Genomic DNA, 15,018 nt, shown 5'->3' on the forward strand with positions numbered 1-15,018 from the left:
GGGTCAGGCAAAGAAAAAGAACGTGAGGGAGACATTGGGAAATTGATGAGGAGTGCGCAGTGTCAAGCAAGTGAAAGGAGCACTTCAAGAAGTTGGAGTTATACTGTAGAGGAATTGAATTTAGTCGAAAGGAGGGGAAATGGGTGGGTAAATCTTCGGTGTTAATTTGGAGAGCAGTTTGGTTTGAGTGATATAATGCAGTGGTCCTAGGGATGACAGGAAAGGGTTAAGGAAGGAAAGACAGCAAGTTACTGATAAGTCTGTTAAGAAAAGTCTCTGAGGTTATTCTTGAAGGGGTATAGGGCCTCTTTGTGGTGGTGGTGGTGGCTTTTTGCAGGGGGAGTAAGGGTAGGAGGGTGGATGGGAGAGAAGATAGAGAGGAAGGCACAGAGCTGTCTTAAAGGAGAGGAGCAGTATGTGGCAGGAGGCCACTTTAGCTGGCCCCTGTCTTAGTAAAGCAGGTGTCTCTGCTGAGAACAGGTGGGGTGATTCTGTGGTTAGGAAGCTTGAGGGGAGTGATATAGGGCAGTCTGTCTCAAACTAATGGAGAAGAGAGTTCTTAAACTGATCCTACTGCATATCCTCCTTTATCTCCCCTTACCAACTCCCTGGGGGATTGGCTGGAAGCAGCTGTGGCAAGTGCAGAATCTCTTTGAAGACTTGAGTTCTGTCAGTTTATTCAAATTTTACATTTTACTCTGTAGAGCATCCATGGTTATTTAAGCATATATATAACTTTCCCTGCCTCAAACTTAAAATTCGTTCTTCAGAAAAACTGTGCCATGCTTAGATGGCTTCAGATATCCAAGATGAAGTATCCCAGTTTGAGAAGCACTGATGAGGGTATCATTTAGGAATGTGGGAAAGGATTGCAGAGCAGTACCAATTGGTAATGAGTGTTTTTTATCTTTTCTTTTTGTTTCCTTTTTATTTTTTCATTACTCTTATGGTCAGTGGCACCACACTGACCATAAGAGTAATGAAAAAATCCAGGGAATTCCCTGGTGGTCCAGTGGTTAGGACTCGCATTTTCACTGCCAGGGCCTGGGGATTAAGATCCCGCAAGCCTCGCGGTGCAGCCAAAAAAAAAGAGTAATGAAAAAATCCAGAGCTTGAGAGTCACATAACTGGAAAAAAGTTCAGTGTGTTTCTGTTCTTTGGTTTGGAATTTGAGAGGGGAAGAAATATAAAGCTGATTCCATCAGCTTTGTCTCTTAATTTAAATGTTTTCTATATATATCTAATAACTTTGTAAAATTATGCCTTTTTGCTAAATGAGAGATTGAAGTGAGAGAATGGATTAAGAAAATGCTTGAGCTATGAGTAGAAAAAGACTGTCAAAGAGGGAAGGAAAGGTGACAAGACTTAAACTTACTTGTAAGTAAGAAATGAGCAGGAATTAGATGCACAGAGAAGAAACAGGGAAGATTTTTGTAATATGTTCATGTTGCCTGTTGCTGGGTTTTTTTGTTTTTGTTTTTGTTTTTTAAAGTATGGGAGTTCACTTTTTGCTCTTCTTGAGTTCCTAGGCTTTTTGCAGCTTCCTCCTGGATATAGCACCTGATTCAATTTAGGACATGCCAAAGGGTCATTCCATGTAGGTGCTTATAGGACTTGTCTATATGTTCACTAGTTTCAGGAACTTTTAAGATCTGCCTGTCAAGAATTGGACCAAACACTGTTGACTTGAAACAAACAGACTGCCAGATATTTCTCCAGCAAAGATTAGCAGAGAATTGCAGTTCCAGGCTGCAACAATGGCAAGGCTCATGCAAGTTCCCATAGGGCAGGGGAAGGAGAAGGCTTTCATAGAGAGAAGGAAGTTGGGAGGGCTAGAGTAAACAAAGAGTCTCTGTGGCTTTTCATTGGCTGAGACCTGGCCAGGAAAGAAGAGGAATCTTTCTTCTTGGGCTCTGCTGTGGACACAGGGCATGAGAGCTCCCCCTTTTGGTCTTCCAACTCTATTTAATTGAGGTTTCTGTTTATTTTTTACAATACACAGGCAGGATTCACTCTGCAAAAGACTTAGAAAAAAGAGAGTTTTAAGTGCCAGTAACTAAAGTTTTTGAAGCGAATGAAAGCTGTCAGGAGCTAATAGCCTAAAATGTTATATTCTGTTAATTGAACATTTTAAAATACTCATCTTAATTCATAGATTGTGAATCCATATAGAAGCAACCAAGGAAAAACATCTTTCCCAGATTCAGATGGTATAATTCCTTTCAAGGGATTCCAGGAAACTGCAAAAGAAAATTTTTTTAGTCATGTGTAAACATGATCAGGGATATGCAAACCTTGTCATATACCTCAGAGCTCAAAGACGCACAGGATGTATTTTGTTGAAGGATTCTGTAATTTATTTTTTATTTTTTGGTCATGTGGTTGATGAGTGGTGGTGAAGAGCTCTTTTTTTTTTTCTTTTGGCCGTAACATGCAGCTTGTGGGATCTTAGTTCCGTGACCAGGGACTGAACCCGTGTACCCTGCAGTAGAAGCGCGGAACCCTAACCACTAGACCGCCAGGGAATTCCTAAAGAGCTCATTTGATGAAGAAAGCCAAAAAAAGGAAGTGAAGGTTGGGATTAGTAGGTAGAACACTCTGATGGCAGTTGATTCTAATCTCAGCTCTGCCTCTCATTGGATGCCTGACTTTTGAGTAAACCACGTTAGATATCTGAGCCCGATTTTAAATATCTGTTCAATTGTGGGGTTAAATGGGGAGAGTGGTTTCCAAACCCTTTTTTAGCATGGAACTTTGTTTAAATGAAATGATATACGGAAGTATAAACAAATAAAACTTACTACTACAGACTTGCTTGGGGCTGGAGACTTCGCCTCCCATGCCTCTATCCCTGATGAACACCAGATTGGGCAGCTAAATTTAGTTCTGTACCTCTATTTTTGTTGTAATAATATTTTTATTCCTTTCCAGAGTCTTGACCCTTGGGCATTCTTGGAGTTCTTTCCTTTCTTTCTTAATGGAACTGTAAAATACTAGAGCAGGAGGGACCTTTGTGGTTTTATAGTTCAGATTCCTTAAGCTAGGAGATAAGAATGGACTTCAGATTCTCTGAAGTCTCTGAAATTACTTAAAGTTATTATGAAATATTGGCTATATTCCCTGTGCTGTACAATGTATCCTTATAGCTTGTTTATTTTACACATAATAGTTTGTACCTCTTAATTTCCTATCCCTATCTTGCCCCTCCCTCCTTCCCTCTTCCCACTGGTAACCACTTATTCGTTCTCTATATCTGTGAGTCTGTTTCTTTTTATTATATTCACTAGTTTGTTTTTTTTTAGATTCCATGTATAAGTGATAACATACAGTTCTCTGTCTGATTTATTTCACTAAGCATAATACTTTCCAAGTCCATCCATGTTGTTGCAGATGGCAAATTTTCTTTTTTGTGGCTGAGTAATATTCCATTGTGTGTGTGTGTGTGTGTGTGTGTGTGTGTGTGTGTGTGTGTGTGTGTGTGTATCTGTATATACATGCACATATATATACCACACTTCTTTATCCATTCCCCTGTTGACGTCTGTTAGGTTTCTTCCATATCTTGGAAATTGTAAATAATGCTGCTGTGAACATTGGGGTGCATGTATCTTTTCGAGTCAGTGTTTTCATTTTCTTCATATTTATAACCCAGGAGTGGAATTGTTAGAGCAGGCAGTTAGCCAGATATGAGCAGAGAAGAGAGGCATGAGTCATATGACAGGAAGCCATACATCTTGCAATGTCAGGGTCCTAGAGGCAAAGAAAGGTGGGAACCTCTTATGTCTGAATGTAACTTTTTGCTCATTATACCCTCATTACAATAGAATTAACATTGCAGCCAGAGCAGTACCCATCTTGCACCTGACACCATGGCAGATCCGAGAAGACCAAGGACAAAAACAGCCCCTCCTCTCAGAAGGGTGGAACTTGGATGAAAGCCAGGAAGTTACCCCAAAGTCCCTCCCTCCTTGATGAATATTCCACCCGTTTTCACACCCCATATAACCAGCTTGCCAAAAGGAGCTCGGGGCAGCTGCTCTTCTGAGCTTGCCAGCTCTCCCTCCTGAGAGTATACTGTTGCTCAGTGAATCTTCACTTTGCTTACTTGGCCTCTGTGTCTCGTCTCTGAATTATTTCTGTGACAAAACAAGAACCTACCCTCCGGCAACAGAATTGCTGGATCATATGGTAGTTTTGTTTTTAGTTTTTTGAGGGCTCTCCATATTGTTTTCCATGGTGGCTGCACCAGTTTACATTCCCACCAACAAGTGTACAAGGTTTCCCTTTCTCCACATCCTTGCCAACATTGGGTGTTTGTGCTCTTTTTGATGATAGCCATTCTGACAGGTGTGAGGTGGTATCTCATTGTGGGTTTTTTTTTTAATAATCTTTTTAAAAAAAATAAGTTTATTTATTTATTTTTGACTGTGTTGGGTCTTCGTTGCTGCGCGCGGCTTTCTCTAGTTGTGGTGAGCGGGGGCTACTCTTTGTTGCGGTGCGCAGGCTTCTCATTGTAGTGGGTTCTCTTGTCGCGGAGCACAGGCTCTAGGCACGCGGGCTTCAGTAGTTGTGGCACACGGGCTTAGTTGCTCCACGGCATGTGGGACCAGGGCTCGAACCTGTGTCCCCTGCATTGGCAGGTAGATTCTTAACCACTGTACCACCAGGGAAGTCCCTCATTGTGGTTTTGATTTGCATACTGAGCATCTGTATGTCTTTGGAAAAATGTCTATTCAGGTCTTCAGTCCATTTTTTAATTGAGTTCGGGTTTTTTGATATTGAGTTGTATGAGCTATTTATGTATTTTGGATATTATCAGTCATATCATTTGCAGCTATTTTCTCCCATTGCATGGGCTGTCTTTTCATTTTGCTGATGGTTTCCTTTGCTGTGCAAAAGCTTTTAAGTTGAATTAGATCTCATTTGTTTATTTTTGCTTTTGTTCCCATTGCTTTAGGAGACAGATCCAAAAAAATATTGCTACCATTTATGTCAGTGCTCTGCCTATATTTTCTTCTAGAAGTTTTATGATTTCCTGTCTTACATTTAGGTCTTTAATCCATGAAGTCTCTGAAATTACATGCAAAATTTTGTTTGTGATTTTCCCTCCTTAGTGGAAAAGGTCCATAGTCTTCATCAGATGCTACAAAAGATTTATTACCCTCTTTGAGCTGGTTCATCTGTGACAGTTATCCACCCATTAAGTACTTTATGATAGCAGTAATGCCTCTTATAAAGTTGATGTTAAATCCTGCTATACTTTTTATTTTATTTATTTTATTTTTTGGCTGCGTTGGGTCTTTGTTGCTGCGCACGGGCTTTTCTGTAGTTCCGGTGAGCAGGGGCTACTCTTCATTGTGGTGTGCAGGCTTCTCATTGCTGTGGCTTCTCTTGTTGCAGAGCATGGGCTCTAGGCATGCAGGCTTCAGTAGTTGGAGGTATGCAGGCCCTAGAGCATGCGGGCTTCAGTAGTTGTGGCGCATGGTCTCAGTAGTTGTGGCTTGCAGGCTTTAGGGCACGCGGGCTTCAGTAGTTGTGGCATGCGGGCTCTAGAGCTCAGGCTCAGTAGTTGTGGCGCACGGGCTTAGTTGCTCTGCAGTGTGTGGAATCTTCCCGGATCAGGGATTGAATCCATGTCCCCTGCATTGGCAGGAGGGTTATTAACCACTGCGCTACCAGGGAAGTCCCTCCTTCTATACTTTAATAGTTCCTTGTTAATGGATCCCTCCTCTCCCTCCTCACCCTCCTCTCCCTCCTCCCTCCCTCCTCTCCCTCCTCTCCCTCCTCTCCCTCCTCTCCCTCCTCTCCCTCCTCTCCCTCCTCTCCCTCCCTAAACTGGTTAACATTTTCTAGTTCCAATCCTCGGCATATACCTGGACCCCAGTTAGAACCTTTTGTTTAGCAGATGCTTCTTAAATTGTAATAGGCATACAAGTCACGTGGAGAACTGTTAAAATGAATATTCTGAGTCAGTAGATCTGGAATGAGTCCTGCAAGTGTGCATTTCCAACAAGTTCCAGGTGTGATGCTGTTCATAGACCACAGTTTGAGTAGTCAAGGGCTAGACTATGTATATCTTGAGGGGAGAGGTCTTGTGCCTAGTAGTAGTGGCTGTTACATAGAACCCAGTACATGTTTCCCTCCTCACATTTATTCATTTATCGGTTCATTCTTTCATTTTACCGACAACCTATAAATGCCAAGTATTTATCAGGCACTAAATGACTTAATAGGAGTAAATAGATGATTAAGTGTAAGTCTTACCTTTCTTGAACTAGTTTTTAGTCTTGTTTGGTAAACAAAAGAATTAAATTTGGTTATATTGACCTTGAGTTGGTAGCACATTAAAAGGTGCTCAAAGATTAGATGGATGAAGTACCTGTGGAACATTCAATAGATAGTTGATCTGGACTGTCCATTAATACTGTTGACGTGGCCTATAGCTGCGTTAACTGTGATTGCTACATTACAGATTTGACTAGTTATGCCTGTAATCTGCCAAAACCCCTAGACTTTGTTTTTCATGTGAAGAGCTGGGCTTTAGGTATGTTGAATTTGAAGTGACAGAGGTATATAAAAGCAGAATTGTCTTGTAGGCATTGGAAGTGTGGCTTTAGATAATATAGCTAGAGATGTTAAAAATTCATTTTATAAACGGCAAAGCACTAAAAAAAGGTTAACTGTTGCTATTACTATTTTGAGGGTAAACATATGAGTAAAAATTGTCGGAAGGAGATATGTTTATTTATGTTTGTTTTCCTTCCTTGACAGTTTTAAAAACCATGTACGGTTTTACCCTTCTAGTATTATAAGCGTATAATCTGATATTTCAAGAACAGTGTATAAAAACTACAGATTAACAGAATCATAGTGTTTTAATTTTTTCCCTTTTATGATATATGCAATTGAAGGTGTTTATTATACATAGCAGAAAAATTGGAAACAATCTTGAATGGTCAGGAAAATGTTAAAAAATTATGAGTTGCCATCTGAAATAATGCTGAGAACAAGTTATTTTAATAATGTGGGGAAATACTATTAATAGAAAAAGTATAATACAAAATTGCATAAACTGCATGATCTCAGCCATATTAAAATGAGCAAATAAAAAGAACTAGAAGGAAATATATCAAATTATGTCATCTCTTAGTATTTAGGATTATAGATTTATTTCTCCCTTTATTATAATATACATATGCATCTTCCATAAAAAGGAATTTTTATTTCAAGAATTTTCACTGAAATGACAACAAAATGATCTGTGGTTTTAAGTAGACTGTCATGCAACTTTAGTGCAAGTTATCAAAGTTTTATGGTACACCTACTATTTCTGTACAGTTGTCTTTTTCTGTTACCTATTAAGATAGTGACATGTAATCATGTGTGTTTATCAGACTCATCCATGTAGTAATTAAAAATATGCACGCCTCAGCTCTGTCCCTGAGATTCTAATTAAGTAGATCAAGAGCAGGGTAAGCATTCATAGTTTCTAAAAGCGCCACAGTTGATTTAAATAGGCACCCTAGCTGAGAAAGTTGTCTGTAAGCAGAAACTGTTTTGTATGATACTTTCTTTGCACTTAACAGCAGCAGATACAAACTTTTGAACTAATATTTTAAAGCCTTCACTTGCATTTAGTTGTTAAACTTCGGGGAAAGGAGCATATTTGAGTCACAGAAAATAAATCCAAAATAGATACTATACATTGTTTAAAAGCTAGCTAGAAAAAATAGAAGAAAAAAAAAAAAACTATGAAAAGCTAGCTAGAAAACAACCTTGTAAAAGAGTCCATTTAATAATATTCCATATCTAATTCATGATGTTTTTGGTTTTATCTTTTTCTTCTTAGTGAGTGGAGTGCCATAGAAAAAGAAATGGGTGATGGACTGCAGAGTGCTGGTCATCATATGGATGTGTAAGTACCCAGAGAATTTAAGGTAGAACCTGAGGTGACATTAGTGGTGAAGTGTTAGTGATTCTTCTGTTCTTCTGTTTTTATAAAGTTTGCTGGCATTTATATTGTACTCTCTGTATATAGATTTGACTTAAAGAAGTTTATCTCAGGAATGCAAGATTAACATTCAAAAATCTTTCCGTTCAATTCACATATTAGCAGAGTAAAGAAGAAAACCCATGTATTCATTTCAGTACATGTAGAAAAAGCATATCAACATCTATTCACAGTAAAAATTTCCATCAAACTAAGAATATAAAGAATTTCCTCAGTCTAAAACTTACAGGTAATACTGTACTTAATAGTGAAATATTGGTGTTTTCTCCTAAAATCAGGAACAAGGCGAGGTTGTCTGCTTCCACCACAACTAGTAAAAATGGTAGTAGAGGTCCTGGTCAGTGCAGTAAGACAAGAAAATCAAATAAGGGGCATACATCCTAGAAAGGAAGAAGTAAAACTCTCTTTATTTGCAGTTAACAGGATCTTTTATGTAGAAAATCATAAAGAATCAACCAAAAATATTATGGAATAGCTGAATTTAATGAGAATGCATGATATGCAATGAATATATAAAAAAAGTTGTTTTTACATACTAGTAACAATTGGAAAATAAAAACTTAAAAATGCCATTTATGATAGCATCAAAACAGAATACTTACAGATTAATTTAATGAAATATGTGAAAGACCTCTACACTGAAAACTTTATATATAAACATTGCTGAGAGAAAGTAAAGACCTAAATAAATGGCGAGACTAAACCATGTTCATAGATTGATTGGAAGACTCAGTAGTGTTAATATGACCATTCTTCCTAAATCACAGTCCCAATCAAAACTCCAGTGACTTTTTAGTAGAAATTGATAAGCTGATTCTAAAATTTATGTGTAAATTCAAAGAACGTAGAATAGCCAAAACAGTCTTGAAAAAGGACAAGCCTGGAATATATTACCTGATTTCAAGACTTAGTATACAGCTATAGTTACCAGGAGGTATTGAGATAAAGAGAACAGTGGAATAGGATGGAGTCCAGAAATAGATCCACATTTACATAGTTCATTTCAAGAAATGGTTCTGGAATAACTGGATATCTTCATGGAAAAAAATGAACCTTGAGCTATATCTCACACCTTACGTAAAAACTAATTCAATTTGGATGATACACATAAGTGTAAAAGCTAAAATTGCAGGTTTTAGTAGAAAACATAGGAGAATATTGTTGCAACCTTCGAGTAAGCAAAGATTTTTTAAAGCGGATATGAAAAGAAAAAAATATTTTTAAAATGATAAATTGTTCTTCATCAAAATTAAAAATTTTTCTTGTCAAAAGACACCATTGGAAGTGGAAGGAATGTGGGAGTACAGTTTCAGTTGGGGAAGATAAAAAGTTCTGGAGATGAATGGTGGTAATGGTTGCACAACCATATGAATGTATTTACTGCCGTTGAACTGTACATCAATAAATTGTTAAAAAGGTGAATTTTACATTATATTTTACCACAAACACACACAAATGCACCATTAAGATAATGAAGAGGCAAGCCACACACTGGGAGTAAACATTTCCAACCATAATATATAAAGAACTCCTATAACTGAATAATAAAAAGACAAAAATATATTTATTTTATCTAAGTATTATTTTTTGGGGGGCTGTTATATAAGCTGACCAGCTGCTTTTCAACCATTTTGTTAAGTCTTCCTGCATTCTGTTGACTGGATATTTTTAGTATTTGCAAGAATTTGGGATTATCATTATTATTTAAAATGTTAAATAAAATTAATTTTAGTAATGATATCTAACAAATCTTTACCATTTACTCTTTTCTACCCAAAGATGTGCTGCTTATCCCTACACTATGTTTCCTATCTTCAAGCCACCAGCTACCTATCTTCTTTTTTGTTTTCTTAACATTAACTTTTCCAGAATTGTAGATTTATGAACTAAATGCAGTTTTTCCTACTGTTAACAATGATTCTCAAGATGTCTTTCAGTCACAGAGGGGAAATTCCACACTCTAACAAATGTAAATTTGTATTTACAGAATACATATTTTGCCTACTTTTATAAATACTGTAAACACATCACTTTTCAGTGAGCATTAAGGTAGATTTTTGTTTGTTTTTAGAATTCAGTAAACTTGTTTACTTGTCTACAGGAAGTGGACTTGGAGACATAAAATATATTTTTCTTTTATGCCCATGCTAGGGAATCAGAATTAATTTGAAAAAAGGATGTTTCTTATACCATACAGAAGTAGGAAATGACATAGCCCATGTCCTTAGGGAATTTATAATGTGATCAGAGAAAACCAACACAAGAGACATTTCTTTGATAAAATTTAAGTCCTCAATTTTTGATAAGAGATCAGAAGTAGAGTGATGACTAGGACTAAAGAAGTCTGGGAAGATTTCTAGAGGTGTTGAGATACGTATGGTAGGATTTGGAGAAGTAGTGTGGAAAGCCATCACATTTCTGTGCAACGAAAGACTCAAGGCCAGAAACAAGAGTGGCACGACCGTGAAGGGCTTGTCCAGATCAAAGCAGAGGTTGCTATTGAGAATTAGAATAAAATAAGGCTTCTAAAATTTTCTGTAATTTTTATTTGCTCGACTTTTCCTTTTGTAGCTTTTTGGCATTACTGTATGTAGTTGCTACCAGGAACACTAATGTACCAATTATACTAAACTCTTACTCTTTCTACAGATTTTGTAGCCCTTTTTGTAATATATTTGAACAAAAGATATTGCAGTGCTTCTTAAGCTACCTTAAGAAGGACCGTTTTTTGTTTGCTTTGTTTTTCTATTTCTAAGACCTTGCTGATCAGAACATTTAGGTAAATAAAATAAAATTGTCATGGTAGTTAAAGATTGCTGTAGGGGGGAGGGATAAATTAGGAGTGTGGGATTAACAGATACAAACTACTGTACATAAAATAGGTAAGCAACAAGGGTTTACTGTATAGCACAGGGAACTATATTCAGTATCTTATAATAACCTATAATGGAAAATCTGAAAGAAATATATATATATAACTGAATCACTTTGCTGTACACCTGAAACTAACATAATATTGTAAATCAACTGTACTTCAATTTTAAAAAGTTGTTAAATGTTTCTAAATGCTTATTCTCACTTTCTGTACTTGCTTTTGTCACTCATGGGTAGCAAATGGTCTGTGGACCACGCTTTGAATAGCCCTTCTTTAGAACTTCAATACTTTGTGTCCTGATAAGGTTACTCTATGCAATGTTTTTTATTTTTATTTATTTATTAAAAAATTTTTTTTACATCACAATTTTTTTTATTCAAAGTCAAAAAAATTATAATCATCCTCATCAGTTCACTCAGTCCCATGTAATTAATTTTTTTTATCTTGATCTTTTGTTAGCAATTTTATGAATTCATCAGTTTTCCATTAGAGTTCTGAAAATGCTTATTCATTCAGTTCAGCAGTATAGTCAGTTACCAGAAACCTGTACTTGTCAGTCTTTTCCATGAATTCCTTGAAGATGAAACCCTTTTATGGGAACATTTTTGCAAAAGCATCAGAATACACCCAGAACTATCTGTAAATGACAAAAGACTTAAAAGTGACCACAGTTAAAGATTTGATGAAAGTTCATAATAATGCAATTGACAAGGAAATTTAGTTATTTCTGAGATATACATTTGCAATGTTTTTTAAATAGGTATGCGTCTTCTATTGATGATATTTTAGAAGATGAAGAACATTATGCAGATCAGTTAAAGGAGTATCTTTTTTATGCAGAAGCACTGAGGTAAGTATAATACATGTTCCAGATGCAGCCCTGTGGCTGGTCACCACTCATATACTACTCTAAAATAAAGATTTTTAAATGAGTTAATTCCCCCAGATATTGAATGAGGTCTCATTGTATTCCTGTGTGTTACAGAGTGCTAGACATAGCTGAGATGAGCCCTCTGCTTGAAGCATTATGTTGATAAAACCTGTTAGTCTCAGACTTCAGGTCTGTCTGTATGTTGTTCTACTTTTTCCAGTTTGAAGATCGGAAGCAAAGTACAGATTGAGAGTGTGTAGCATAATCTGTTGCTAGGTTGTATATTACCATTTAAATTTTATCTCCTTAGTAAGGTTGTAAAACTTATTAATGTCAGGACTTTGTCTTCTCTTTTTTTTGTGTGTGTGTGGTTTTTTTTGTTTTTGTTTTTGTTTTTTTTGCGGTACGCGGGCCTCTCACTGCTGTGGCCTCTCCCGTCGCGGAGCACAGGCTCCGGACGCGCAGGCTCAGCGGCCATGGCTCAAGGGCCCAGTCACTCCGCGGCATGTGGGATCTTCCTGGATCGGGGCACGAACCCGTGTCCCCTGCATCGGCAGGCAGACTCTCAACCACTGTGGCACCAGGGAAGCCCCTGTCTTCTCTTTTTATAGTATCTTCTACAGAGCCAAACAGTTCTCTGGGAGATAGTCCAGTTTAGAAAAATGAATTGTTTTCCTATCACTTTTTAGGGGGCCAAATTATTATTATTTTAAAATTTGATTACAACCGATTTTGTTGGCATTAAATTTTAAATTTGAATGGATATAAACCAAAAACCAGAAATTAAGTTTGGTAAAAATGGGAATAGGAGTTTTCTGGTAATTACAGATTAGAAGGCAGAAATCAATTTAGACGAACATAGATAAACCCCATGTTTACAATGATTGTGCCACAGATTTAAACGGCAGTAGTGCATTAGTAAACTGTTCACACTGAGATCTTCACCTTGAGATTCGACAGCTGTTTCTTGAAAAAATATCTCAGTACCTTCTGCAAATAAATTGGCCTTTCATGTGCCTTAGCACACTTAAAATTTCTCCATTGTATATATACAGAACACCTACCATTTGGGCAGGGCAAAATGCATACTTTCATAACAAAACTGTAATGTACCTCTCAAGTATGAACAATATACACGTAATACAATGGTATACAGTATTTACAAAATATAAAATGTAATACAAGCTGTTTGTAATTTTTTAAACTCATCTTTTGCCCTTGTATATTGCAACAAGGTAATTTTCCATTTCTGTACCACTGCTTTTCAAGAATCCAGGGATTATGGAAAAGCTATGTTTTACATACGTACTGGAATCTGAGATGTAAGTTTGAACTTTTAGGAGAGTTTTAAAGTGTACTGCCATCAGCTCCCTATTTTGGTTGGAATTTTCAATGGTGCTTCCCATCCAGTGACTAGGAGGCTGTGGAAGAATACTAGGAGAAAGTGGATCACTAAACTTTACCCCAGCATAATTCTCCTTTTGGCTCACTTCAGTTAGAAATGATGATTTCTTCAAATGCTTATTTTTAATATTCTCAGTATTTTTAAAAGGCTTTTTTTTCCCTGCTTCTGAATTATATCAGATGAAACAGAATCCTGCCAAAAGTTATTTTCATTTCTTTTTGCAGAGGTGATCTTGGTTAGTGGTAAGTTACGTTTGCTTTTCTGTCTGTTTATCTTTGGTTGTTCACACAAGTGTATACCATGAACAAGCTGGCTGTGGGGAATGGCAGTTTTCTCTGATTTTCCCTTCTTTGATTTTAAAAGTACTTTCTATCATCTTGTCCAGTTATACATATAATACATAGAAGAAAATGGTTTCTGCCTGCCCCCTACTTTCTGTTTTAACAACTGCTTCAAGAACTTTACTGCCTTAATTCCAGTCACTTTCCTAGCTCAAGTGATCCTTATAGGAAGCCATGAGGAGATGGAAAGACAAGGTAATCTATTAGATCACTGCCCTTTCAACACTTGTAATATGGTAGGGAAGCAGGACACAAATAGAAAGCCAGAGCACAAGGTAACATAATCCATGTCAAAAAGGGTAACTGCCAACAGAGCTCCCTGGTTTTAATAAAGTTCTAGAAAATAAAGGAACCTTACTAGGAAACAAGTACAAAAGCTTGCTTTTACATTATCACTAATATTACAGGAGAGCCATGGAATTGAAAGTAATCTATACAAAATTTAACTAATCATGGTGGACAAATTTAATTTTTTGCAAGGCACAGCTAGATAAGCTGCAAATCTCTCAAACCAATATTCTTTCAACAAATGTCAGTAACTTATTTTCACTAGTATTATGAAGGTTTTTGAAATTAAAGTCAAAATGTTTTATTTTGATATAAAGTTTACTTTAAGTAATATAGCGACTTAATACCGTTTAAGTTTTAATCAATTTTATCCTAGTCCAGTAGCAACTGGGCAGCATATCATCAATTCAATTGGTAACTTTTCTTTCGAAAACTTCATCATTCTGGACACAAGTAATAAAACTACCTTCCATTAAGAAAGCCTGGGACAGTATACAGTGGGAATAGTTAAACAGTAAATGCCGTTCATCTGATAGACTAGCACAGAGAAGTTATCGCTTCAAAGAGGCAACAGCTCTGCTGTCGCTCCTGCCAACTTTCGAAGTTGAAAAGTACAGCTAAGTAGGTTGGCCCGGCGAGGAGCAGTGCCCCAGTTGGACTGGCGCCCCACACCGGGCACCTCATAACTCAGTAAAAAGCCAACTGGAAGTGGGCGGCTGCCAGCCCATGGCAAACCCCACACCAGACAGCGAGAGACCGTATGCATGTCCTGACGAGTCTTGGCACTACCAACAGTCCCCTATCACTTTTAAAATCAGCCTAAGAATTCTGTTAATAAAACAGAGGAGCAGTATTCCTTTAGTTGTTCAGTAGCTGGTATGAAAACATCACATTGTTAGCCTTTTTCTTTCTAGAGTTTTGAGTAGTAAGAAGTTACACTAAGGACTTCCCTGGTGGCGCAGTGGTTAAGAATCCGCCTGCCAATGCAGGGGACATGGGTTCAAGCCCTGGTCCGGGAAGATCCCACATGCCACGGAGCAACTAAGCCCACATGCCACAACTACTGAAGCCCATGCACCGCAACGAAGAGTAGTCCCCGCTCACCGCAACTAGAGAAAGCCTGCACGCAGCAATGAAGACCCAGCGCAGCCAAAAATAAATAATAAATAAAATAAGTAAATAATTAAATAAAAAAAGAAGACGTTACAACAAGGTGTTTTCAAGTTA

General features: G+C 37.3%; 1 protein-coding gene across 1 annotated transcript in view; it reads left to right on the forward strand.

Moving 5' to 3' along the window:
* The window catches only part of SNX4 (sorting nexin 4), a 62,619-nt gene that overhangs the window by 39,317 nt on the left and 8,284 nt on the right, over nt 1-15,018 (forward strand). Inside the window, exons 9-10 of the mRNA XM_060150437.1 lie at nt 7,850-7,915; nt 11,647-11,736. Coding sequence (XP_060006420.1) covers nt 7,850-7,915; nt 11,647-11,736 — 156 coding nt within the window. The remainder of the gene's footprint in view (nt 1-7,849; nt 7,916-11,646; nt 11,737-15,018) is intronic.

Source organism: Lagenorhynchus albirostris, chromosome 5 (assembly GCF_949774975.1).
Source record: "Lagenorhynchus albirostris chromosome 5, mLagAlb1.1, whole genome shotgun sequence".
NCBI classification, from domain to species: domain Eukaryota; kingdom Metazoa; phylum Chordata; class Mammalia; order Artiodactyla; family Delphinidae; genus Lagenorhynchus; species Lagenorhynchus albirostris.